The 27,958-nt window shown below is 37.7% G+C and overlaps 1 protein-coding gene across 1 annotated transcript in view; it reads right to left on the minus strand.

Moving 5' to 3' along the window:
- Positions 1-27,958, minus strand: part of cadm3 (cell adhesion molecule 3) — a 76,026-nt gene that overhangs the window by 24,357 nt on the left and 23,711 nt on the right. The window contains 6 exon segments of the mRNA XM_051863473.1: positions 65-155; positions 3,126-3,296; positions 3,409-3,546; positions 4,916-5,003; positions 5,005-5,069; positions 10,125-10,274. Of these exon segments, the coding sequence (XP_051719433.1) occupies positions 65-155; positions 3,126-3,296; positions 3,409-3,546; positions 4,916-5,003; positions 5,005-5,069; positions 10,125-10,274 (703 nt within the window).

Here is a 27,958-nt window from a genome sequence, read left to right on the forward strand (position 1 = left end):
AGTGCGTGCGTGCGTGCGTGCGTGTGTGTGTGTGTGTGTGTGTGTGTGTGTGTGTGTGTCTTACTCTGGATTTCCGTTCCCCACACACTGAAGGTAAAACTTCTCTCCTTCTCTGGGCAGGTCACTCTCAGGATGAATTGACACACTGGGAGAAACTGAGAAAAAACACAAACACACACTTTTGTTTCTCTATGTTTGCAGTGCTTTTCTCTTCATGTTAATCTATTGGTGGTGGGTGGTATGAGCAAAATCTTATGTCATAGCATGGCTAATATTATAATCACTGAAACTATGAGGCAAATTCAGCTTTATAAACAATAAAAAATATGTTTATATATTATAAATAATTATATATTATATACAGTTGCAAGAAAAAGTATGTGAACCACTTGCAGAATCTGTGAAAATGTGAATAATTTTAACAAAATAAGAGGGATCATACAAAATGCATGTCATTTTTTTAGTACTGTAAGATATTTTACATAAAAGATGTTTATATATAGTCCACAAGACAAAAAAAAAAAAAATAGCTGAATTTATTAAAATGGCCTCATTCAAAAGTTTGTGAACCATTGGTTCTTAATACTGTGTGTGGTTACCTGGATGATCTACGACTGTTTTTTTGTTTTGTGATGGTTGTTCTTGAGTCCCTTGCTTGTCCTGAACAGTTAAACTGTCCAACGTTCTTCAGAAAAAATCTCCAGGTCCTGCAGATTCTTCAGTTTTCAAGCAGTGACTGTATGATTCTCAGATCCATCTTTTCACACTAAGAACAATTGAGGGTCTCAAACACAACTATTAAAAAAGGTTCAAACATTCACTGATGCTCCAGAAGGAAACACGACGCATTAAGAGCCGGGGGGTGAAAACTTTTGAACAGGATGAAAATTTATCTTATTTTGTTTAAATATATATATATATATATATATATATATATTTTTTTTTTTTTTTTTTTTTTCTTCATTTAGTACTGCCTTTCGGAAGCAACAGAAGATACTTGCATGTTTCCTGGAAGACGAATTAAGTACAATTTACCTTGATCTTCAAATTCAAAAAGTTTCCCCCTCTGGCTCTTAATGCATCGTGTTTCCTTCTGGAGCATCAGTGAATGTTTGAACCTTTTTTGATAGTTGTATTTGAGTCCCTCACTTGTCCTCAGTGTGAAAAGATGGATCTCAAAATCATGCACTGCTGGAAAGGGTTCAAATATGCAAAAAATGCTAGAAAACTGAAGAATCTGCAGGACCTGGAGGATTTTTCTGAAGAACAGAGCTCAGTTTAACTGCTCAGACAAACAAGGGACTCATGAACAACCATCACAAAACAAAAAAACAGTCGTAGATCATCCAGGTAACCACACACAGTATTAAGAACCAATGGTTCACAAACTTTTGAATGAGGCCATTTTAATAAATTCAGCTATTTTTTTTTTCTTGTGGACTATAAACATGCAAACATCTTTAATGTAAAATATCTTACCCAGGACAGTACTAAATAAAAAATAACATGCATTTTGTATGATCTCTTTTATTTTGTTAAACTTATTCATACTTTTTCTTGCAACTGTATATATATATATATATATATATATATTATTATAATGTATATTTTTGAATAATCCAGTGAATTAAATACTTCAGAAATGTAAGGCATTTTTATTTTATATTATATTTTTATATTTGGAACTTAATGCACACAGACAAAAAGAGAGGATTATTCATAACAACTGAATGATAATCCAGACATCAACACCAAAACAGCTGTTTCAGATTTTTTTAGCACTTGTGTTAAAACCATAAAAAAACAGTGATATATTATAACACATTCCTGCTCAGGCTGAAACAAATAGTTGGTGCCAGCAATGCCAAGGTCATGGGTTTGATTTGCAGGGAATGCATGAACTGATCAAATGTATTACTTTGAATACAATGTCAATGTCAGTAACTAGGGATGCATGATTTGAAGTTTGAAGCCATTGTAAAATAGGTGATAAATAGGTCATCAGTTGATTTCTATATCAAGGTGGCACATTGTGACATTGCATGCCAGCTGTAAACAATCCACAACTACACAGTATTCACAATGTATGCATCAAAACACAAATGCTCCAGTTAAAATCAAGCTCTCTACACTGAAAACACCTGTCTGATATGTAGGGTTGGGTACCGTTCACATTTTAACCGGTACCGGTACCAGTATCGATACCTGAAATTTGGTGCCGGTACCCAACGGTACCTTTTTTCGGTACTTTACTCTCTGTATAATAACAAAAAGATTTATTTCAGTGAAAAAATAAGTCCAAACCTCTCAATTTTTGAACATTTTTTAATTTATTTAGTAATTTTACACACTAGACAAAATAAACTGTAGGTGTGCGCTGAGATCGCTTTACAGCGGAGAATTCAAATGTGACAAAAGACCGTTTCTCACGCTGTTCTTCACCTCTGCAGTTCAGTGTTGCGTTTGGACATATGTGCCGTGAGTGTGTTTTCTCAGCACAATAACACAAAACTGGCGTTGTTTAATTTTCCCCACGATGCTGTCAGAGCTGGAGTTTGACTTACAACACATGGAAAATATGACAACATGCGGAGCGCGCATGAGAGCGGTTTCTGCACGGAACGCCACGATGAGATTTAGAACACAACTCGGATCATAGATCATATATGGACTGGAGTAAGCGCGTTTCAGGTTTTTATGGACATATTGCAAATAGCATTGCCTCAGTCTGCATCTAGTTTTGTGAAATGTAACCACACCTCAGAACGTTTAGCCATTGCCCTGTGTGTTGTGTTTGAACAAGTTGCAGGGGTGACGTCGCATGGACTCTTTCTCTAATGTACCTCTCGCGCACAGATGCTTTCTCAGGTACCAAATTTGGCACCGATTGATTTAATGTGAATCGATACTCGGTAGTACCAGCGTAATTCAGTCGGTGCCCTTAAAAGTACCGAGTTCGGTACCCAACCCTACTGATATTGTATGTCATCTGTGGTATAAACTTTATAGCAGAATTTCTGCTGGTTGACATTTCTAAAATCACACAGTAGTATAGCATCATACCGTTCAGCTCTACACAACAGCAGTGTGAAATACGCTTTCTGGCTTTTGTACATGTGTCTTACACAAGACGCTGAGTGGCTGTTCTGTCTTCTTGTCTCCATTGGCGATGGAGGGGTGATCCACCGCACAGGCGATCAGAGCGTTGTTATCATTTCTTGTGACAGTGAGGGTGAGCTCGCTGGTTACTGTGTAGGTTGGTTCATCAGGGTTGGACTCCACAACATCAGGACGCCCTACACACACACACACAAACACAAAATAAACACTGTAATTACTGAACAGCAACCACTTGGGTTCAAAGTGGATTTATGACCTGACTGTGAGTGTGTGTGTGTTTGTTTGTACCCGGTAGTTCCTCTTGATCACGGTACCAGTGTAGTTTAGCAGGAGGTTTGCTGCCTGAACTCGTGCAGGTGAGAGTAACCTTGCCACCCTCCTGAACAGCATCTTCAAAACCTGTTATCACCGGCTTACCTGGAACACCTGTGAGAGAAACAGAGATGTAAAATGAAAAACATAGCATGTTTCAGGTGCAATTTGAAGGAAATAAGGGGCTACATTCTGGCTACATAAGGGGCTAAATTCCAGGTAGATAAAATGTAAATAAAATGAAAACAGTTATTTTTCCTAAGTAGCGGCTCACTATCAACAGCAACTAGCTACTTATTATTAGGCCTGCATGGAATTTGCACCAAATGAAATCTGCTCTGTAGATTTCTGCAGAATTCACATGTCCATCATTCACACCCCCCTCCCACTGCATGTTCTTTTATATAAAAACTTGGCAAATTTTATAATGTTTTTAGCTGCCAAAAAGAGTATAGTACTCTCAGCTCTGTTTAACACATTTTACCATATTTAAATCAATTATGCAGATTTCCCCCCCCAAACCAGTACAGGAAATGTGGAGAAGTGTGCAGGTTCCGTGTGGGCCTGGTCACATCAAACATGCTTACCAGGAGCGGCTGGTGCTTTTCAAAAGAGGTGAAGCACAGATGTCAGTTATCAATGACAACTTGTATATTTGGATATTAAATGATTTGGGTTTGCAACATGGCTCCCAAAATCAGTTGCTAGCAAATATCAAACTTCTACTACTTGTGTCTACTTGTGTGTCTACTTGTGTGACCTTTCAATCTGAATTGAACGTGAATAAAAATTTGATTAAACCTTCAACATTATGGCTAAAAAAATAGTTGTCTCATGGGCTACATGCAAAAACAAACATACACCATGACCAGTGTAGACTGACTCATGAACAAATGACTCTTATTTTCATGAATCTTTCAAAAAGACTCATGAACTCAGGATTTATCAGTTTTAATCATGCTGACAAATCTTTTACTATATGAACTCACTGAACCCGCCAGTTACTGCAGTTATTGAATTGACATCTGACACACTTACTGACCTCTTAATTACCACTGCTGATGTATGTTTCAAGACAGACAGACAGACAGACAGACAGATAGATAGATAGATAGATAGATAGATAGATAGATAGATAGATCTGTGTTTGAATGACAGCAATGTTTTAATTTTCTAATGGTGTCAGTTGCGTCACCATTTCAATGATTGGCCATTTGTGGCTAAGATCACTTTGAGAGCTCTCAAAATCATCTAATAGCAAAGCCATGCTTTCAGATGGGACAAAAATATATTAATTGAAAGGCTGTTGGCCATTAAACAAACAGATATTTTTTTCAAACTAAAGACACCCATGATAGTCTCAGACTTCAGTGAAATACAAGAAGAGGAATGAGAAATGTGCTATATATATGTATATCAATATTAAATTCTACTGATTCATACCACCCTGAATGAAAATGCACACATACACACACATACATACCAAGTACGGTAACTGTGGCTCGTGCGGTCCGTACAGGCATGGTGAAAATGGAACAGGTGTACTCTCCATCATCTGACAGCTGAACGTCCTGCAATGGTGATTATCAGCTCTGTAGCCGTGGACTTTACCAACTGGATACGGTTATCTCTCAGTGCTGAAAAAGACAGAGCAGATAAGAGGAACACATACACTACATGGGTGACATATACTAGAATTTTTTGCATTTTATTTCCCCCCCTGAAGTCCGCTGATAACGTTAGTCAAGGTGTCTGGCACCAAAACCATTGCGATTTAGATTTATGTGATTGCTTTCTACCATCTCCCAACTCTTCCATTTTCTCCTTTATCAGACTTGATTTTTTTTGCAACAATCATATGTGTACAATCCTGAGCCACACTACATTCATATGAGTTTTGAAGTCTATAATAAATAAAAGTTAATATTTTTTATATACTATAAAAGTTTTTTTAAGATTTTTTAGTATATGTCTTAGTCTGAAAGGTTAGATCAGATTTCGAAACGAAATTTTCATTTTTTTTTTTTTCCATTATTCAGTATGAGATGTGTCTGTCAGTATCATACTGAGTGCACAATATTGTTTGATCTGAATACACTCATTTCCGCTTACTCTTTCCTCATCTAGCGAACCATGTGACGTTCACTATGTAGTGAATAGTGAACGAGTCAGCAGTTTTGGACACAGTATACTGTATGCATGAATGCATAAAATGTCTCTGTTCTTATACAGATCTTGTGAGTTCAGCACCACAGCGAGATGACAGACATGAGTACAGGCAAAGTTTCCAGTTTTCTGTGCTCTCTTTCCACTGACAGCTACTCTCAGTTGTTATATGAGAAAGTCTCTTGGCATCATGCTGATGCTGACATTATTACTATAGCAACCCATGTAGATACACTGGATATTAACTACACAGATTTCACCAAGCAAAATGACAGTGCAGACAGTCAGTCCTCAGATTAGATTGTGTGCAACCAAGCTTAGGAAACAAACAAGTTGTACATTTAGGAATTCTATATGTAAATGACCTCTGTTCTGATTGGCTAGTTGTTCATCAGAGTAAGCCAAGTGGCTGAATACTGAATAAATATTTATATGTGTCATGTTGTGATGTCATAATCATGATTTTGAATTTTGAATGTCTTTTTGGACTGGAAAATTTGTAAAAGTTAAAGTATGCCTGCATAGTACATAAAACAATTTGATTTCAAAAGGAGAAAAATCCTAATTTCCAATTAACCCTTGTGTTGTGTTGAAAACCCTCTAACACCTTTTGTGCTATATTATCAGCAAATATTGGATTCAATCTTTTTGTCAAATAGTTTTCTCTCAATTAGGACAGGTTTTGTATTTCTTTTTGGAACTGATTGCTCGTAGGCCTCTGTAACGTTCAGTCCTCTGAAGGCGAGCTTGATGAACCCAAGTGCAGTTTATTGTAACAAAGTGAACAAACAAACAAAGCAACCACTTGACCAGAACATGAGCAGACTTGACAATGAGCAGATTTGACTTGAACAGACTTGACTTGACAATGACCGACAGCAGGATTACATTAACAATACATGACAAAGTAACATGGGGAAGACAATGGTTTTAAATACAAGAACTAAGTGAACACATGACTAAGACAACCAATATGGAAGTGACACAAGGAACAAGGTAACCAATGACAGAACAGAACTGAAAACCACATGACCCTAAACAACCAATCAGAACATGACACTTAGACTAAGGGAGAACATGAGGAGCAAGGAAAGCATGGCACAAACAAGAAACATGAATCAAACTATACGTGACAGACTCACTGATCTGAGCTTATGCAGTATGTCAATATTCAACGAAATATGGAAAAATGCACTGTTTATCACACTAGTGTGTTTTAAAGGGGACCTTTAATGCCCTTTTACAAGATGTAATATAAGTCTCTGGTGTCCACAGAATGTGTCTGTGAAGTTTCAGCTCAAAATACCCCACAGATCATTTATTATAGCTTGTCAAATTTGCCCCTATTTGAGTGTGAGCAAAAAAATTTTTGTGTGTGTCCCTTTAAAAGCAAATGAGCTGCTGCTACCGGCCGCTTTCCAGAAGAGGGCGGAGCTTTAACAGCTTGTGCTTCGGTTGCTCAACAACAAAGCTGGAGAATCTCACGCAGCCAAAATGACGATTGTCAGTAACGGTGTTCAGCCTTCAAACCAGAGTCGGAAACTGATGGAGAGAATCAGGAAGAAGTTACAACTTATAGAATGCATCTGTACGTTTCTGAACGGTTAGTGGACAATTTTTTTATGTAGTTGCTGTGGAGTTGATTCAACTCATCGACTAGCATGTGCCGTCATGTTAATCTTTTGTGCAAATCCAGTGTTGAATTGACCCTCGTTTGTAAAGCAGTCAGGCGTAAAAGGACAGCATGGTAACAACACTCTACTACAACAACTCTTCCTCTTCTCTAAAGCAGCCCAACATGGCCTCACCCCTTTTGTTGCGCGTTCTCGGGGGGCAGGGTTTATGTAAATTTTAGAGTTAGTGAAGAAGCTCTTCCCGAAACTTATTTCTTTCAATTAGGACAGGTTTTGTATTTATTTTTGAAACTGATTGATCATAGGCCTCATTGATCTGAGGATAAGGTTCATCTCTGTGAAAAAGTAAAGCCTGTAATACTCAAAATAGTTTGTTTGTGTACATGAACGTGTGTGTGTGTGTGTGTGTGTGTGTGTGTGTGTGTGTGTGTGTGTGTGTGTGTGTGTGTGCGTGCGGTAGTGTGAATGTGCATGTATCCACATATACACAGGTCCAAGGCCTTTATCTTTGCAAGCACACGTGTAAATATGTGAACATGATGAACATGTTTCTGAACACTAAATGTTTGTCTTATTTCCAATCTCCCCCATTCATTTTCAATGGGTGGTCATTTTTGAACAATATAAGCTCAGATCAATGAGGCCTACGATCAATAAGATCAAAAAAGAAATACAAAAACTGTGCTAATTGAAAGTAAACAAGTTGACAAAAAGATTGAATTCAATATTTGGTGATAATATAGAGTAATGAGAAATTTATAAGCAATTTTTTGTAGGCCGGTCATTTTTGACAGGGAACACCATAAGTGAAAAATGTTTGGGGAACTACGTATACCTGAGGTGCGTAAAGTCTGTAAGTTTTAGTCCAATGTGATAAGATTAACTAGCATTTTCAGGAAAATGAAAATCCTCTCTAGGTCAAAATGACCCAAACACAACATAAGGGTTAAAAAATAAAATAAAAAGTAAAGTAAGCTTTAAAGTAATCTTTATGCTAATGCAATCCTACAAGTTCACTTTTAACAAATGAACACTTTTAAATATAAAAAGTTCTCTTCTGGGAAAATGGAGCAAAAATATTGATGACTCATCTTGGACTACATAGATCAAGTGTTCTGTAGGATGAGAAAGTCACCCCCCTCCCACCACTGTTTGGTCTGATCAAACAGGCTGGCAATGATCGAGAAAACCTGTTTGAGAAGTTATTATTTTTGCTAATGGTGCAGAAATTACACACTTCACCTTTGAACAAAAGGAGAACCTGCGTCTAACGCAGATTTACAGTAAACGCGTGTGTGCGCGCTTCATGGTTTATCAGTAAGTGAAGGGCACTTAATTTGTCTTCATCAGCTGACGTTCCTCTGTCCTCCATCCTGCTCTTTCATGCACACACTCCTCCTTTGTCATTCCTCCCTTTATCTCTCTTCGCTCATCCACCCATCCATCGTTCCTCCAAACTAATCTGTTCATCTCTTCACACTTGCGCGTATGTGTGCGTCTCCTGTTCTCCTTCTACTGTGCTCTCTCTCTTTTCTACACTGCAATAAAATCTTTTTCTTAATCAGTATTTTTGTCTTGCTTTCCAAATATCTAAACATCCTTCAATTAAGATAAATTCACCTGAGAAGCAAATTTGATAATGAGATTTGTTTTTTAGAGAATGTATCTTGAATCGAGTTTATTTCTTACCCAAAATGTTTTTCTTGTTTTAAGCAAAAACCACACTAAATTTAGTTGGATTTATATTTAGGGTATATACTTAGGGTATAAGCAATAGGGTAAGAAAAATAAACTTCATTGGAATTTGGAAACTCTTATTATCTTGCATAATTTTGCTTCAATGCATATTCAAATTTTTTTTTTTTTTTAAATCATTTTAAAAAGAAAAATGTATATAGTTTTAGATATATTTGTGATTTTAAGTCTACCTCTGTGACTGTATTTTCCACTTCTCCCTCCTTCCTTCTCGTTCAATAGACTGTTTTCTATTTCTGCTTTTTCATGGTGCTCTCTTGTCGCCTTCTTTTGTTCTCCTCTTTAATCAGGTCACCCCTCTATTCTCTCTCTGTCTTTCTCTCTCCATCACCTCGCTTTTCGTTATCACAGAGCCACCTGTTTGTTTTTGGGGTGATATTAATGTTTTAGGAAGGTGTCTCGCGCGTTCTTTTTGTGTTTGGTGTTGGGGGACTAAGAGCTCTGTGGAAATCTCAACAGAAGAGTGCAACGAAAATCAATTTCCTGTTCAGACCAAAATGGCGAGTAATTGCAATCACAGACCACAGTCTTAAAAGCGAATGAGTAAAAGAGAGGTCATGAAATGTCCGTTTGTTAAAGTCGATGTGAATTGCCGTTTACAACCAGTTTTATCTGTAATTTGACACTTTTTGTGGGAAATAGGATATTCTACTTAATAAATAAATAAATGTAAAAATGCTCAATGACTAAAAATGTACAACAAGATTTCTTTTTATTAGTCAGGAATTGATTGGATTGTAAAAAGAGAGTTACTAAACATAATGCAGCCAGACCGAATGAAAGTTTTCTAGAACAATAAAATTTGAATAAATAAAGCAATGTGAATGAGATCTGAATGTTATGGCAAACAGGAAAATATTCAACAAATAATTTTTAATGTGTCCCTTTCTCACACATCTGCTTCAGAAGAAATAAAATATATAGCCTAAATCATATGGACCACTTTTGTAGTACTTTTTTGGTGCGTTTTGGTCATTTTTGGCAACTTCGGTCCCTATTCACTTTTATTATATGGAAAACAGCAGTCAGTACATTGTGCAAAACATTTGCTTTTGTGCTCCACAGAAGAGAGAAAGTCATACAGGTTTGGAAGAACATAAGAATCATCATTATCCTTATAAAATAGGTGGTGCTCACCTCTCTTCTCTCCGAAGTACAAGGTCTGCTGGGCCGTGTTGGACCACTGGAGGGAGGAGTTATCATTTTCCTTTACGCTGCAGGTCAGGGTCACCACCCCGCCCACTGCCACCGTCTCATCTTGGGTCACTGGCTGGAAGGGGTCTTCATCTGGGCAACAGGACAGAGATAAATGAGAAGTTATTAGAGTCACAAAAAAAAAGAGAGAAAAAACCAAGATGGCATCATGAAATGAGATATAGTTAGAGACAGAGAGAAGAAGACAGTGAGAAAATGAGAGTGAGTCTTAGGTGAAAATTAGATGCTTCGTCCCCATCATCATGATCTTTGAGTGCAGTGCTGTGTATTTCTTGCTAAAAAAAAAAAAAAGAAAAGAAAATGGCATCGTTAAAGTTGCCTGCACCTCACGCTGCGGGGGTCGCCAGAGAAAAGAAAACTGAAGACTGCGATTTGCATGAAAAGAGATAGGAAGGAAAATGAACAAGTATGATAATAATTAAAATGCTGACTGAGGTCTCCAAGATTCTGAAGAAAAACAACATATCTTAAGAAAAGATGTATGTAATTAGCCATGTTTGCTAAGGCTCATATCTGATATTTGCTCATATACAGTATGCATATATTCAGGTATTATTTAAAAAAAATAATAAAAAATTTCAACATCTAACTTATCCTGCACCATTTATGATACGGGCATGAATGGTACGTACTTCAAATCTTGTGCTAATAGCAAATCTTTGTTGTTATACACTTCAGTGATCTGAATTGTGGTTCTTACCTGGTGTAAAACCCTTAGATTTAAGAAGGGACCAGTCTGGGTCATATTTTAGGACCAGAATATCACAGAGATATCCTTTAAGAGGACCAGGAAAACCCTAGCTGCCACCCAAAACACTATCGCAGCTGCGTAGCAACACCCTGGCAACCCCTCAGAACATTCTAGCAACTGCACAGCAACCAGTGAGAATATTCTTGCATCACATCATAATAATGAGTTTCGTACAGGTAAGTACCACTCACATTTCCTGAAAAAAAAGAAAAAAAAGCTTAGTTTTGTGATTTTATATTGGTTGCTTAGTGTTTGTAGGGATTGGGGTTTGAGGCTAACACATGTAAAGCCCTTCAGGCATCTAACAGATGATAACTTTACTCAAATGTGTCTGTGTGTGTGCGAGTATAAAGGCCAGATGTAATGCCAATGTGAGTCTAGCTGTATGATAATTCCGCCCTGGGCGGCCCATGCTCCACTTTACCCAATAATTACCACTTAGGTTATAATCGATGACCTTTTTAATGCTGACCGCTGCTGGATCAACTCTGGGCGAAGCGCTGTCTGAATGTTCAGCTAATGGCAGCTTGAATGGAGCATTAATGTTTAGTGAATGCTGGGCAAATGCTGGCTTGACGCTGGCCAAGCTCTGGACTCAAAGAGATTAAACAGGGGGCAAAACTTGGCTGAATGTTGGGCGTATGCTGGCTGAATGACGGGGCAAATATTGCTAATTGCAAGGCTAACATTGGCTGAATGATGGTATAATCTTGGCCATATTCTGATTTCACACTGGCCATGTGATACTGCTTTTGTTGATCTCAATCTTGGATTGATTCAGGGTAAACGCTGGCTTAATTCTAGCCTGATGTTTTGCTAGAGCTGGGATTAACCTACTCAGTCGCAGGCCAAATGCCGGTTTTCCACGGGCAAATATGTGGGACAAACGCAGGTGCGCTAGGCGAGTGTGAAGCTGGGCCGAACTCTGCCTGATTAGCCTAAAAGGCTTTAACGAGACACTGCTTTTAAAAATAGAGCTAGAACAGAAGGGACGAGAAAAGACTAAGTCTCAGCATCTACATCACAGAACATCTGGCTATGTATGTGCGTGAATGTTAAAACCTCATGTGCGTTCAAAACCGACACAGTGGTAGAATTAGAGTTAGCTCTCTAAACCCAATGAACCTATGCCAACAGATAATAGGCTAAAATTAGCCTTTAGCTTTAGCGCACACGGTGCGGGCTACTTATCGGCAACCAATTAGAGCGGTGTTAGCAGTTAATAAGCGATTAGTGGGTCACATACACGCTCTCTGTGCAGTGGACAACTGCTGCAGGGGGCACTTACACAGACTCTCAAAATGGCATCTGATCCATTTAACTGGTTATGTCAGGACACTGACTCGACTCTAATCACTGAGTGGATGGAGTGAAGTGGAAATGGGGAGAGAGAGAATCTGGGTGAATTCAATTTCTAAGAGAACACCACTATGTCCTACTCACTAAAGGGCAGAGCACTTAAATTGAGTACTCTGAAGGGTGCAGGGCGTTACTGTCTCATATGTGCATGATTGGAACACACTACACAAATATATGTCACTGCCACTTTAGTTTGAATCACAACATTAGCTTGACAACATACGCAGGAAAATTCATGGGAAATTTTCATTCTGCCATTATTTACTCATCCTTGTGTTGTTTCAAACCTGCCTGGAACACAAAATAAGGCATTTTGAAGAACTTTTCAGCTGCTTTTGTCCAAGTCATTGGTGTCCAAAACAACATTGGACCCCCACACACTTTCATATTATATGGTCAAAAAAACAAACAAAAAAAATATATTTTTCCACAAAATAAAACATGAGTCATACAAGTTTGGAACAGCAGATGGACAAGTACTGACGCAACAAGTGTTTATCAAAGAGTTAACAAAAATGTTTTTAAAATATTTTTAACAACATTTAAATTTATGCATTTAGTAGATGCTTTTATCCAAAGTGACTTACAAAAGAGAAACAAAAGCAATTAGTCAAAGAGCCAATATTTTGGCAATATATAATGCCAGGTTTATTAGACAAGTGCATTAGGAAGCAAGCTAGAGAAGAGGAGAAATGCAGAGAAGAAATATAAGTGCTTTGTTTGTGAAAAAGGCTTATAAATCGGCCAAAACATGTCTTTATTTAAATCTAGTGTTTTGCACATGTTTTTTGATGGGTAGGTTTAGGGGTAGGGGTTGTGTTAAGTGATAGAAAATATCATTAACCTCTTATAAAATTAATGGAAGTCTATGCAATGCCCTCACTAATATAGTAAAACAAATGTGTGTGTGTGTGTGTGTGTGTGTGTGTGTGTGCGCGTGTGTGTGCGCGTGTGTGTGTGCATTGGTTTAAGAGTGCGGGTTGGTTAAGTGCTTGCTGAAGAGGTGTGTCTTTAGCTGCTTCTTGAAAGATACAATATTCTCAGCAGTTCGGTTGGAGGTCATTTCACCAGTGAGGAGCAGATAGGGTGAAGGTTTTGGAGAGTGACTTTTTGCCTTGTTGTTGAGAAAAAACAAGGCGTCACTCGCTCAGTGACCGTAGCTGGTGGGAGGGAGCATATACTTGTTATTGAGATATAGAGGAGTTCCAGTTGCAGTGGCAGTCCTGAAAGCCAGTGTTGAAACCCTAAAGTGGTCCTATTATGCCCTTTTATGAAGTCCCCAGACAGCAACATAGTGTGACCCAGATCTGGCCCACATCTGGTACATGTGGATTACACACGGACCGGATGTGGGCCGGATCTGGGCCAACACTATGTTGCTGTCTGGGTCTTGATTTTGTTTTTGGGATGTACAAGAATAGGTTTTATGCTTGATTGTTCAAAAAACACATTATTTTTTCACATATTTTACTTTATTGCAGCACCTCTTTCCCCAGTCTGTCTCAAACTCTCCATTTAGCTCATGTTTCGATGAAGCCCCTCCTTCTGAAATACGAAATGTGCTCTGATTGGTTAGCTGACCCAGTATGTTGTGATTGGCAACCCGCTTAGAGTGTGTTCCGGAAATGTCACGCCCCTTACCATTACCGCAAGTTTCATCTGCTCAGGTGTAAATATTAACAATGGTATCAATTTTACTATACCAATTCAAGCCCGATTCAGACCCTGAGAAGGTTTACGTACAAGAGGATGATGCAGAACCTTTGCAAGCACAGATTTTACAGGACATTTCAGAGTGGTAAGTTCATAAGGACTGGTGAACAGTCTGACAAAACAGAGCTTACAAAAGCAAGAGCCCTGTAGCTAAACACTACATTAACTTCCCCTCCCCTTGCAACAGCCACTCGTTGATGACGTGCACCGGCGTGAAGGCCTGACAACAATCCAGCAACCTGTCACTCACATGAGATCACAAACAACAACAATCCAATCAATTCCTGATAGAAAAACAAGTCCAAATCCATTTTTTGTCTCGTTCAAGAAGCCATTTCACTTGAATATATGTCACAACAGAGAAGAAAAGATGATTGCAATTTCCGTTTCATGCCATTTTTAATGATTTTGGCATTAGCAAAAAGGCTATGAATCATGTGAATTGATTCAATTCATGACTTACAGGTTTTCGATTAAATTCAAAAACTATTTTGAATAGAATTGATTTATGAACTGAGAATGATTCATTTTGAATTCATATTGGTTCTATTCGATTAAAGATGAATTTCTCTTTTTTTAAAATGCATGTTTGCATTTCGGCTCAAACCATGATTATCCTTAATGTAAGTGAACTCATATTTAATGTTGTCTGGGTCGTATTTACATTTTTAGCGAAAGATGAATTTGTGCCAAAATAAAGTAGAGTTTGCTGGACAAACTGCTTTTGATGTCAACAAAAGACATGAAAAGCACTTTCTCCTTCCTCTGTGAAGCAGATAAGCCTATTTATTTATGCACGATCATATGGATAGTTTGAATTTATTATTCACATTTAGCATTGTTCCTCCTGCCGTCTGTAGCCCTGCGACCCATTTTTGGGTCATGACCCAGCAGATGAGAAGCACTGCCTTAGAGTATTCACACGGATACACGCAAACACACACGGTTGATTTAAAAACACCCAGACAGTGTCATTTTCCATCGCATCTCGCTCTCTCTTTCTCTGCCTTTCTCTAGGTGTCTCTCGCTCACACACACAAATGTGTGAGGGTGTAGAAAGCACACAGCCTATATTTAAAGCAACATCGTTTACACCCTCCTCACATAGACGACAGAGAGCAGAGAGGACGGCTGCTGAAAGAGACAAAAGCGAAAGATTACAGATAAACAGATGAATACGGCGAAAGACTGACGAAGAAAGCCAAAAGGAGAGACAGAGAGAAATAAACGAGAGAGAGGGAGGGAGAAGATGAGTGTTTGTATGTGAGAGATAACACAGGTTGAAGTGTAATAAATACAGTCCAAAAACAGACAGTGAAAAATAACCCCTTCATCTCTCCATTTCCCTCTTCCTCCTTTCTCATCTCTCTCCATCTGTGCTTCACTTCTTCTTTCCTTTTCCTCCTCCTTCCATCTGTCTCTTTCTGTCTCTCCATATTTTCCCTCTGGTATTCTCTCACCTCTACACCCTCTCCTCTATTCCTCTGCCTCTGTTAAGGTCCCTCTTATTTCCTCCACTGCATATGTAGATGTCAATTTTTCAGCCTGTTTACTGTTTGATTGGCACTAAACTTTCTTTTGGTTCCTCTCTGATGTCCAGCTATTTGTGTGTGTGTGTGTGTGTGTGTGTGTGTGTGTGTGTGTGTGTGTGTGTGTGTGTGTGTGTGTGTGTGTGTGTGTGTTTCTATCCCGGTGGGGAGTTCAACCTGAATGCACACAGACTCATGGGGACTCGTGTCACCATGGGGACATAAATTGAGGTCCCCATGAGGAAACAAGCTTATAAATCATACAGAATTAGTCTTTTTTTTTTTTCTTTTTTTTTGTAAAAATGCAGAAAGTTTTCTGAGATAGGAAGGTTTTAGTTTTGGTTAGTGTAAGGGAATAGAATATACAGTTTGTACAGTATAAAATCCATTACGTCTATGGATGTAATCTTGGACCTTGAGTCCCCACAAGGATAGTAAACCAGACGTGTGTGTGTGTGTAAGCAGCTGGACTAGCTGAAGTCCATGTTGCCTTATTAATTGGCCAGACTCCGCACATTTATGAAATTTGATCAAGATTTGATTTGAACTGCTGGAACATATTTGCTTAATCATAATCTTGCAGTGTGTGTAGGGGGAGGGGGGATCAAATATTGGTTTATGAAGCTTAATGGAGATTGCAAGAACCCATTCAGCTCTGATGAAGATCTATGGATATAACACACCACTACCTCCCCCCTATCCGGTTCAGTTCCAGTAATGGGTCATCGTAGAGTCACAGGGCCCAGAATGCTTAGTGACAGCCCTGTTGATAAATATAATGGACAACAACTTTTTCATTTTCATTGTCAAGATTTTAGATTACATTTTGTATGAATGTATGATGAAAAATGTATATTTTAGATGTATTTTACACTACAAAATCATCAGCATTTTTTGTGAAAAATAAACTTTTAAAATATATTCTCTAAATACATTTGGTTTATTATCTTTCTCAATTAGATGTATCTATTATGGAGGTTAAGATATGTTTACTGAAAAAAACAAAAAATGTATAAAGAAAAAATTATTAAAAAGTAAAATTAATATATATATATATATATATATATATATATATAAATTTTAAATTTTTCTAAAATTAGCATTTTTTTTTATCAAGCTTGCATGTTTATGTTCAGTTATTTCACTCTAATGGCAATAAAAAATACCTATTAATTGCCATTAAAGTGAAATTACTGAACCTAAACATATGAGCTTGATAAAAATGCTCGTTTTAGAAGAAAATTTCAGATGGCACTTAGAGGCTTTTGCATCTGAAGTCTTCATGTATATATATATATATATATATATATATATATATATATAGACAAGAATTTCCATGTCACCTACCCACATACAATACGCTATTGTTCAAAAGGGGGCCAGTAATTTTTTGTAAAATGAATACCTTTATTCTAAAAGGAAGGACACACTAAACTGACCAAAAGTGACAGTAAAGACATTTCCACCGATCAGGCATAACATTATGACCACTGACAGGTGAAGTGAATAACACTTATTATCTCTTCATCAAGGCAACTGTTAGTGGGTGGGATATATTAGGCAGCAAGTGAACATTTTGTCCTCAAAGTTGATGTGTTAGAAGCAGGAAAAATGGGCAAGCACAAGGATTTAAGTGAGTTTGACAAGGGCCAAATTGTGATGGCTAGATGACTGGGTCAGAGCATCTCCAAAACTGCAGCTCTTGTGGGGTGTTCGCGGTCTGCAGTGGTCAGTATCTATCAAAAGTGGCCCAAGTAAGGAACAGTGGTGAACCGGCGACAGGGTCATGGGCGGCCAAGGCTCATTGATGCACGTGGGAAGCGAAGGCTGGCCTGTGTGGTCCGATCCAACAGACGAGCTACTGTAGCTCAGATTGCTCAAGAAGTTAATGCTGGTTCTGATAGAAAGGTGTCAGAATACACAGTTCATCACAGTTTGTTGCGTATGGGGCTGCATAGCCGCAGACCAGTCAGGGTGCCCATGCTGACCCTTGTTTACCGCCGAAAGCACCAACTGTGGGCACGTGAGCATCAAAACTGGACCACAGAGCACTGGAAAAAGGTGGCCTGGTCTGATGAATCACGTTTTCTTTTACATCACGTGGATGGCAGGGTGCGTGTGCGTCGCTTACCTGGGGAACACATGGCACCAGGATGCACTATGGCAAGAAGGCAAGCCGGCGGAGGCAGTGTGATGCTTTGGGCAATGTTCTGCTGGGAAACCTTGAATCCTGCCATCCATGTGGATGTTACTTTGACATGTACCACCTACCTAAGCATGTTGCAGACCATGTAAACCCTTTCATGGAAATGGTATTCCCTGGTGACTGTGGCCTCTTTCTGCAGGATAATGCTGAACAATGCTTTCTGCCACAAAGCAAAAATGGTTCAGGAATAGTTTGAGGAGCACAACAATGAGTTTGAGGTGTTGACTTGGCCTCCAAATTCCCCAGATCTAAATCCAATCAAGCATCCATGGGATGTGCTGAACAAACAAGTCCGATCCATGGAGGCCCCACCTCGCAACTTACAGGACTTAAAGGATCTGCTGCTAACATCTTGGTGCCAGATACCACAGCACACCTTCAGGGGTCTAGTGGAGTCCATGCCTCGACGGGTCAAGAGCTGTTTAGGCAGCAAAAGGGGGACTAACACAATATTAGGAAGGTGGTCATAATGTTATGCCTGATCGGTGTATGTTACAACAGGGTTCTATGCTGTTCTTTCTTTTGAATTTCTATTCATCAAATAATCCTGAAAATAAAGTACCACAGCACAAATGTTTTCCATATTGATAATAATAAGAAATGTTTCCTGAGCACCAAATCAGCATATTAGATTTCTGAACGAAGACTGGAGTAATGGCTGCTGAGAATTCAGCTTTGCCATCACATTAATAAATTACATTTTAAAATATTTTTAGTTGTAGTTCACATACTCAAGTAAACACTTGTGTAAAGCTGTATGCAGTACATTAGTAGGTCATTCGGAGGGTTTGTCGACATGACCCTTTCCAACCCCCCACTCAATGCCAGCTGTTGCCCTATAACTGCCCCACCCCAACCACTCACACACACACACACACACACACACACACACACACACACACACACACACACACATGCTTTTCTGCCCGATAACTGCCCCCCTGGGTGTGTACGCCCTTATCCTTATGTCATTTGCCCTTTTTTTCATCCTTCTGTCTTCTTTTTCCATTTTCAAACAATTTGTGATTCAATTTGAAAAGAAGTTCTATATAAATATGAAATGTAATTTCATGTCAAAACAAACAGTTCTGACAACCACATTTCAAGTGAACAGATTTAATGGTAATGATGTTGGAACTATTGTTACAGCGTCATCATTTTTATATTGAGCACACACACACAAACACACACACAGACAGATTGTTCCTTGCTTGCTTGAGGATCACATTGAAATTAAAAGTGCTCATTAAGATACTAGAAATTATCCTAGTAGAAAATATGATCCAACGTAAATATTTACATAAATTCTCACTGTTAGAGAACATCAAAATCATTCAAACACTATACAGCAGACAAAGCCTACATTAAATGACAGCAAAACCATTTTTTGAAAGATTTTTTTTTCTATCTCTTTTCTTTCTTTCCCGCTCTTTTTCACAGTTGTTGTTGGTTATGCTGCCCTCCTCTCTCTGCCTGTCAAACATTGTTAGTGCACTGTCTCACCCCCCAGAGAGAGAGACTGAGCAGGGGGCAAGAAGGGACAGAATGACCCAGAGAAAGAGAGAGAGACAGAGAGAGAGAGAGAATGGCTAAGTCTCAAAACCTGGTGAGCTGATTCTATAGGCCTATGGTGCCCAAAAATATTGTCTAGGTAACATACTCACTATGTTCTATTTAATCGTTTGAACTTGCCTATGATGGCCCAAAGTGCTGTCTAGGAAGGCAGCTCAATAGATTTGTTTCAAGTGTTTGAACACGGCTATGACACCCAAAAGTGCAAACATGCATTCGATGCCCAAAAATGCTACCTACACTGAAAAACAATTGTAGTTTTTACTTTGAAATGATTTTCACTTATAAATTGCTAGTAAATAATTACAAAGAAACGACAAGTCACATATTGAACTAAATGTGAAATTTTAAAATAGAAATACTGAAATAGTATTTTCTTGTAAAATGTACTCCAATTACCTGTTTTACATAAATCTTTGAAAACTAATTTTTACAGTGTAGATAGGCAGCTCAATAGGTTTGCTTTGAACAATTAATTGTGCATTCAAAGCCTATAAATGCTGTCTTTGTAGACGAAATGCAATAAACACGTAATCTTGCTTTAGGAGGCGGACGTCTGCTGTTTGGGAATGCCTGTTTGCTCAGGCATTTCAGAACAACCAAAACAGGTTCCAAAAAGATCGGTCCGCTGGTTAGTCCAGTTATGCCGTCCCATTGCAAAGTCACATGATTTTTTTTTTTTTTTTTTTGATACGCATCAAGGAATTTATTCGGTAAATGTGTTTCCATAATTGTTTATGCACGTTTTCTTATCAAATAAAAAATGTATCCGATTCAATCAAGCGCATATGTTTTTTATGCACATTTTTAAAATGTCTGCGCATCTTTGCTCTTCCATCTAGCATTTTTTTTTATTACACTCATATCACAATATGCGCATAAAAATAGGTGGATGGAAACTTATGATACACAAAAGTGCTGTCTAGATTCAATTCTCATGATTCTTTTTTATTTTCTAGACTTTCAATGGATGGACAAAACATAAATAATATTAAAAATATCTATATCTATACAGAATATGCAATGTTTTTTCCCTAGTGGTATCGAAAATGGTATCGAATATCGATACTTTTCAAGGTATCGTTTCAAAGTTAGAAATTCCTGTATCGTGACAACACTCATCTAAAATACATTCAGACATGCTTACACTAGTATAATTCCCAAAAATGCAATCTAGGGTAGGTAGCTCACTATGCTTTCATTTTTATAGGTTCAGTTTAAACATTCAAACACACCTATGATGCCCAAAAGTGCTGTCTAGGTAGCCAGCTCACTAAGTTGCTGTCAAACATTCAGACAAGCCTATGATGCTCAACATTTGGACACGCCTATGATTCCCAAAAACGCTGTCTAGGCAGCTCACTAGCTTTTGAGATGCAGCCAATGAAAAAGAGCACTTAGTGCTTTGGCAGGTATTGAGCGAATTGCAGCCAATAAAGCACTTTGAGAAATAAGAGGTCAATTACAAGGAGGTGGAGATATGAGATCTCTTTATCAAGCAAACAGACACACGGTGACCTCAGCCACCACAACGCCACCAAAAACATACTCGCACGACTAACAAACACAGCAGTATAGACTCAACTTCGAGCACTTTCTCGCTCACTATCCGTCTATCTCTCGCTCTCATACACACACATACACACACCGACAGACGCCAGGAGCCTCGGAGAGCCTTGTGATGGATAGAAGCAAAGAGAGGAGAGAACAGGGTCCTGAGGGAGAAAGAGAGATATAGAGACAGATAGAGGGAGTGACAGTGAGAGGTGAAAGAAGAAGGAAGGGGGGTAAAGAAGATAAACCATAAATTAAATCATTTTAGAACAAAGGAGACAGGTTGCTATGCAACCAGATGGGGAGGTTACCAGGGGCAACCGCTATGACCTGAAGCTTGACCCTCAAGACAAAGCGACCTCAACCCACATACACGAAAAAACCCGTTTTCTGTTTATTTGTTTTGCTTCCCTTAGTTTTAAGGAAAAGACAGAACTGAGGAAGGAGAATAAAACAGCACATCAAAATTAAAAAAGCATCACTGGTAGATGGTAATGTATATATGCTGTGTGTATTAATGTGTGTGTTTACTTAGCTATACTTCAGGGACAAAAATACATACAGAAGCTAGCTAAACCTGACAGAACCTCCCTATGGGGATGTCCTCAAAGGTGAAAATAAATAATAAATAATGTTTGTTATACTTTAAAATGTAAAAACATTTCTTTAAGGGTAGGCGGGCTTCAAAATGAACACTGGCCAGGTGCCAAATGTTAGTAAAAACTGGCTTTGGCAAAAAAATAAATAAATAAAAAGTAGTCTGACCCTCACTGATGCTTTGGTTTGAGCGATTGAACTCAAAAACACATATAAAACATCTACTTGATAAGACATCTGTTGCATATCCTGACAGCCTTTTACTTAAAGGGGTCACATAATGCCACTTTTACAAGAAGTAAAATAAGTCTCTGATGTCCCCAGAGTGTGTATGTAAAGTTTTAGCTCAAAATACCTCACAGATAATTTTTTATAGCATGTTAAATTTGTCATTTCTTGAGGGTGAGCAAAAACGCTCTGTTTTTGTGTGTGTCCCTTTAAATGAGGGTGGAGTTTCAAGAGCTCATGTTAGCAGCTCCGATTACCTCAGACTCACTGAAAATGTCAGAAACTGTTCAGCCTTTTATGTTCAAACTGGAGTCGGACAGTGATAGAGAGACTCAAGAAGAAGTGACAACATGTGGAATGCAACAGCATGTTTCTGAATGGTTAGTTGATGAATTTATGTAGCTGATGTGGAGTTAACTATCTTAAAGTCATTGATTAGCATATTCTGTCATGATAATCTATATATCGCTCGTGTGGGAACTGTTGTAAGATCCTACAGAGCCAGAGAATATATGCTGCATGAAGATAGAACAGGTATAGTTTAGTTTAATTACGGTTATAACTTATGTTGTCATCTTGCTTTTATGACATGCATATGACATTGCATTTGTGTTACATACTGTATTGCAATAACATGGCCTCACCCCTTTGTTGCGTGTTCTCGGGGACAGGGTTTATGTAAATTTTAGGCTTAGTGATGTCACCAACCCAGGAAGAAGCTCAATGTAGTCCCTACCAGCCGTTTGTTGTAGTCCTTAGAGAATTCTTTAAAAGAAAATATCTCCGTTTGCAGTGAACTTTGAGTGTCGTAACTCTAACAGCAACATTGCACACTAAATAAAGTTAAAAAAGTGAAATCATAATCAACCACCCCTTTAAAAAAGTGAATATATATATATATGAATAAATACAAATAATATATATATTATAATTATAATAATTATTATTTTATTATGATATATTTTTAGATCTATTTAATTAACAAAAAATAATAGTGTATATATAAATTTATACTGTACATACTAAAGTTTCTATGATAAAGTGGCTCATCCGTACATACAGTATTTATAACGTAATACTATTTTGAGTCTTTTGTTTTAAACTCTGTTACATAACACAAAGCTGTTTCTGTACTGATGCCAGACTTGAATAATCTGATCTTTAAGTTTGAGCCCATTAAGTTACAAAAAAAAAAAACAATATAATAAAAAGAGATTAAGTCCCTTTCATTTTTAAAGCATTTAAGTCACTAGCTTATTAAAAACAGACATTACTGCATTGTTACGTAACATAAAAAACCTTTTGTAATTTAATTTGCAGCAAAACAACTAGATTGTGATATATACCATTACGGTAAAATTACTCATGTGATATTAGATTGCATGCCGCCTACACCAATCAGTATTAAATAAAAACAACAGAAGTCTAGTATGTCCTCATTTATCTTGATAATTGTGTGTGTGTGTGTGTGTGTGTGTGTGTGTGTGTGTGTGTGTGTGTGTGTGTGTGTGTGTGTGTTCCAAAGTTTGCTGTTGACAGAAAAGTTGGAAGATGAGAAGTAACATCAATATACTCTCTCTCTCTCTTTTTTCAGTTATTTTGTTCTCTGAGAACTGAAGTATGATGGGAATTATTTCGGACGGCAGCACAAAGACTCCCTCTGCTCTCAACCGAACACACACACACAATAGACCACAGCAGCATTCACTGTAAGCAGGCCCTCTCTCATAATTACCACACACACACACACACTCCACATACAGAAAAGACTCAAATGTAGGGTGCACAACAACACACACTGTCCCATGCCACATAACAGCACACTTGCACAAACACACACTGCATTATTAGATAGTACGTTCCTCATATTCATTCATAAATGATAGCATTTACATACACACGCACATTCAAATCCTAAACACACACACATATATATATAGAACAGGAACCTACACTCAAGCTAGTATTAAATATTGAGTGCGCTGCATTGTGAAGACCACACTTCACTGTGATCAGACTTTAAATGGAGAGATACACTTCTCTCCTCAGCAACACTCTCTCTCTCTCTCTCTCTCTCTCTCTCTCTCTCTCTTATCCCCTTCTTTTCAAACAGCTCTCTACTGTTTCTCCCCTTCAGTTCTTCACTTTAGTCTTTTATGCACTGTGCATGCAGCCTCTCTTGCTCTCTCTTTTCCTCAGTTCTGTCACTATACATCCTTTCTTCTCCATGATCTCCCTCCCATTTCTCTCCTTCATTCTTTCTCTCTTTCATTCCCCAGAGTCTGACAGCAGGAGACTATTACACTCACAGACGGAATCTCTCTCCTCCAATTTCTCTCTGTCTGTCTGCCGTCTTCCCTCTCTCTCACTCGTTCTCCCTCCTGTGCATTCGCTGTCCTATTCCCTCCCACTCATTCTGCTCCATCCCTCCTTCTTTTTCGCTATGTCTTTTCCTGAGTGGATGTAATTGGTATCTATAGGACACTCCCTGAGAGAGAAAGAGAGAGAGAACTGACATACACTGCAGAATGAAAAACAGACAGCACAATACACCAGAGCAAACACACCGTGCAAGACCAACACAACAGATCAGAGCCATCAACAACATAACACAACGGAGCAAACAAACACAGCGCAAATGACCAGAGCAAACAAGTACAAAACAATACATGCAAGCATACAAACAACACATCAGGGCAAACATATAAAAAAACAAAAGCAAAACAGAGCAAGCAAGAACGTCACAACAGATTAGATGTCTGAGCAACATAACAAATAAACACCCTGAAGGAGACTTGGAGCGCTCAGTGGTTACTCTTTTTGAAAAATTTATTTATTGGGATAAACATCTTCAAGGGGTTCCAACATATCACAATCTTTACATACCAACAAACACACTGGTGATCAAAAGTTTGAAATAATTATGTTTTTTTTTTTTTTTTTTTTTGAAAGAAGTCTCTTATGCTCACCAAGGCTGCATTTATTAAATGAAAAATAGAGTAAAACAGTAATATTGCAAAACTTATTGCAATTTAAAATAACTGTTTAATATTTTAAAATGTTTTGAAATATAATTTATTCCTATGATGGCAAAGCTGAATTTTCAGCATCATTACTCCAGTCTTCGGTGTCACATGATCCTTCAGAAAGCATTCAAATAAATGCTGTTCTTCTTGAACTTTCTGTTAACCAAAAAATCACCAAAAAATCACTAAAAAAAAACCATATATCATAGTACTTTACACAAAAATATTAAGCAGTATTGTTTTCAAAATTGATAATAATAAGAACCATTATTAATAATTGAGCACCAATAATAATAATAATAATTGAGCAGCAAATCAGCATTTTAGAATAATTTCTGAAGGATCATGTGACACTGAAGACTGGAGTAATGATGCTGAAAATTCAGCTTTGCCATCACAGGAATAAATTACATTTTAATATATATATATATATATATATATATTAAAATAGAAAACCACACAGACATTTATTACTAATACTACAAAAATGCCAATGTGTCAAGAAATAATTAAACAGTTAAATGTTTAATTAATTTAATTAATTTAATTTAATTAATGTTAAATATTACCTTTCATAGCTCAGATGAGTTTCCATCCCATGTGTTCAAGAAAACAAAGGCATTTCAGAATGACCAAATTTTAGCAAATTAGCTCAAAAGGGAAATATGAGTAATTAATTATAACTCGTTATAATTAATTAAAAAATTTGGATCCGTTAATCGAATTAACTTGATGTAGCTGAATTAATATTACAATCAATTAATCTGTTCATCCAGCAAACACTCTATCAACTCTCAGAAATGATATTTTTTGTGGCCACAGAAAAATAACACTTTCCTAGCATGTAGCTGTGATCACAATTGTTAAACTGACTTTGATTTATAAGCAGGGACCAGAATCAAAATAGGTGAAATGTACACAAAAGTTTTATTTAACTAAATCACAAACACATAACTAATCTAAACAAACACATACGCGCACACACACACATCACGCATACATGGGAATTGGAAAAGTGAAAGTGAATGAAACTGTAACAACAGGGAAATGAAGCTATGAAAAGAGTCATTTAACCACCTGAAAGAACCATCACTTTCTTACTTCAAAGCACCTTTGTTAACAAAGAATTCACAACTTATACTAAACTGCTTTTTACTTAGTTAATTATATAATACTTGCATTGCCTTAGCCATGGAATGAGCGCCCAGATATGCAGTCTCAGGAGAATGTCTTCGGTCATAGTTCAGTCCAATGGTGCTGAAGTTGCAATTGCTTTCTTCTGTGTTGAATGAAGAAATGAGGATGAACTTGCGGTGTTAGTTTGACTCTGTTATGGTCGAAGAAGTTACAATAGTTGTAACTTGAGGTGTGCCGGCCCACGACCTTGTGGTCAGACGGTGTGTTTCCAAACAGCAGCCAGGAGAAGAAGCAAGAGAGAGGGGGAGGAACTGTATAGATGCTCGTTAACTTCCACAGAGGTCACACCTCTTGAGTTTGACTTGACCAATGAGAAAGGTGCAATTTTCAAGCGGGAAAAGTTCCTCTGTTTGGAATCTGACTCATTTGCCTATGATAACCTTGCATTGCTCATTTGTCCAGACACTACAAAATTTACAATAAATAACATTTGAGACATTTTATAATAACATTTGAGATGCTGTGCAATGAAATTGGCCCACTAGTTAGTCTTATCACATCCTCTGTTAAAGTTTTTTGTTGCATTTATTCTATAAAATTGTTAGTTTATGCGCATGTCTTCTTATCGGATAAAATTGAGCGCATTTCCATCTGCTCTTTTTTTTGGCATATCCCAAAATTTGCATAAAAATAGGTGGATGGAAATAGGTGGATGTCTTGGCAAAACAACTAATATATTAAAGAGGTCTGATGGAGGCAAATAAACATGATGACACAAAAGCAAACAAGCATAAAACAGCATAAAACAACAAAAGGCAGCACAGCAGTTCAAACCTGCAGCTCAAACCACAGGACACGAGTAACATCTCAGCACAATATGAGAGCAGTGTGCAACACAACAAAAAGAGAATAAATAAACAACTTTTAAGGCCTTGTGAACTTTCCAAGAACAGGACTTGCAAAACGAGATAAAACTCCAGAAGAAACCTTTTTGAATTAGTCTGTCCAATGCCCAATACTGCAGTAAAAGCCAAGAGAAATCGATTCATGCAAACCTGGGAGACGTTATTCAATGTCCAAAACAGAACACAGCAATCAAGAGTGGAATACCACAAAAACAGACCTGAACAATCTACTGTGGAGCACCACAAATTAGACCTGAGAAAAGTGCTGTGGAGCAAAGTGAGCAATCTGCTGCAGAGTCAGGCCACGCCAATCTACTGAAGCACACCACAAATTGGGACTAAAGAATATTGGACAGCTAGATATTATTAAAGAGAGAGAGAGAGAGAGAGAGAGAGAGAGAGAGAGAGAGAGAGAGAGAGAGAACAATTTAGTGGTTTAATGTCACAAGCTCTGAATAACATATTATTCATATTACTTCTATAGTAAATAGAATGGGTTAATGTTGTCATACCAAAATTTCAGCAGTCAGTATGAATACCAGCACAATTTCACAGTTCTCATGTACCATTTTTAGTAACATCATAAAAACTATTGTAAGCTAACTATTTTAATAGTTTTTTAACAATTTGATAATAAAAACATAAAATAGATGAAATTAGCTTCAAATACTGTTAAATTGAAGGATTATGAATTGATAAATCAAACTTTCCTTTATCTTTAGACATATGAGAGGTCATTTACTATACATTTATCCTGGTCTGGATCAACATCTTTGTTGATCCTGGAACAACATTTCAATCAACCAATTAGATTTGAGGGACAAGTTTACAGTTTATGTCAAGTTTTGGCTTCCAACCAGGGTTAGGTGCCTCTACATCAGTGTTTTTCACCTATCATTTCTCTTTGATTTTAGGGAAAAGTTATGGGCAGGGTTAGATTTGGGGTAGGGTTAGGGCTAGGACTACATTTTCAGACAGGAATGTATGTTGCTCCAACAAAATATGTTGATCCAGCAACATGTCTTATTTGGCAAATCACGGTGGCCATACTATAAGAATATCCTGTAAATTTCAGAACTTCTTGTTAGTCCAACAACAGATTTTATTAAAACCAAGCTCCCAAAACGATCTCAGATTTTGTCTCAGTAAGACGTCATAGTGCATAGTGCAACGAAAGAC

The sequence above is a fragment of the Ctenopharyngodon idella genome, chromosome 2, assembly GCF_019924925.1.
Source record: "Ctenopharyngodon idella isolate HZGC_01 chromosome 2, HZGC01, whole genome shotgun sequence".
Taxonomy (NCBI): Eukaryota; Metazoa; Chordata; class Actinopteri; order Cypriniformes; family Xenocyprididae; genus Ctenopharyngodon; species Ctenopharyngodon idella.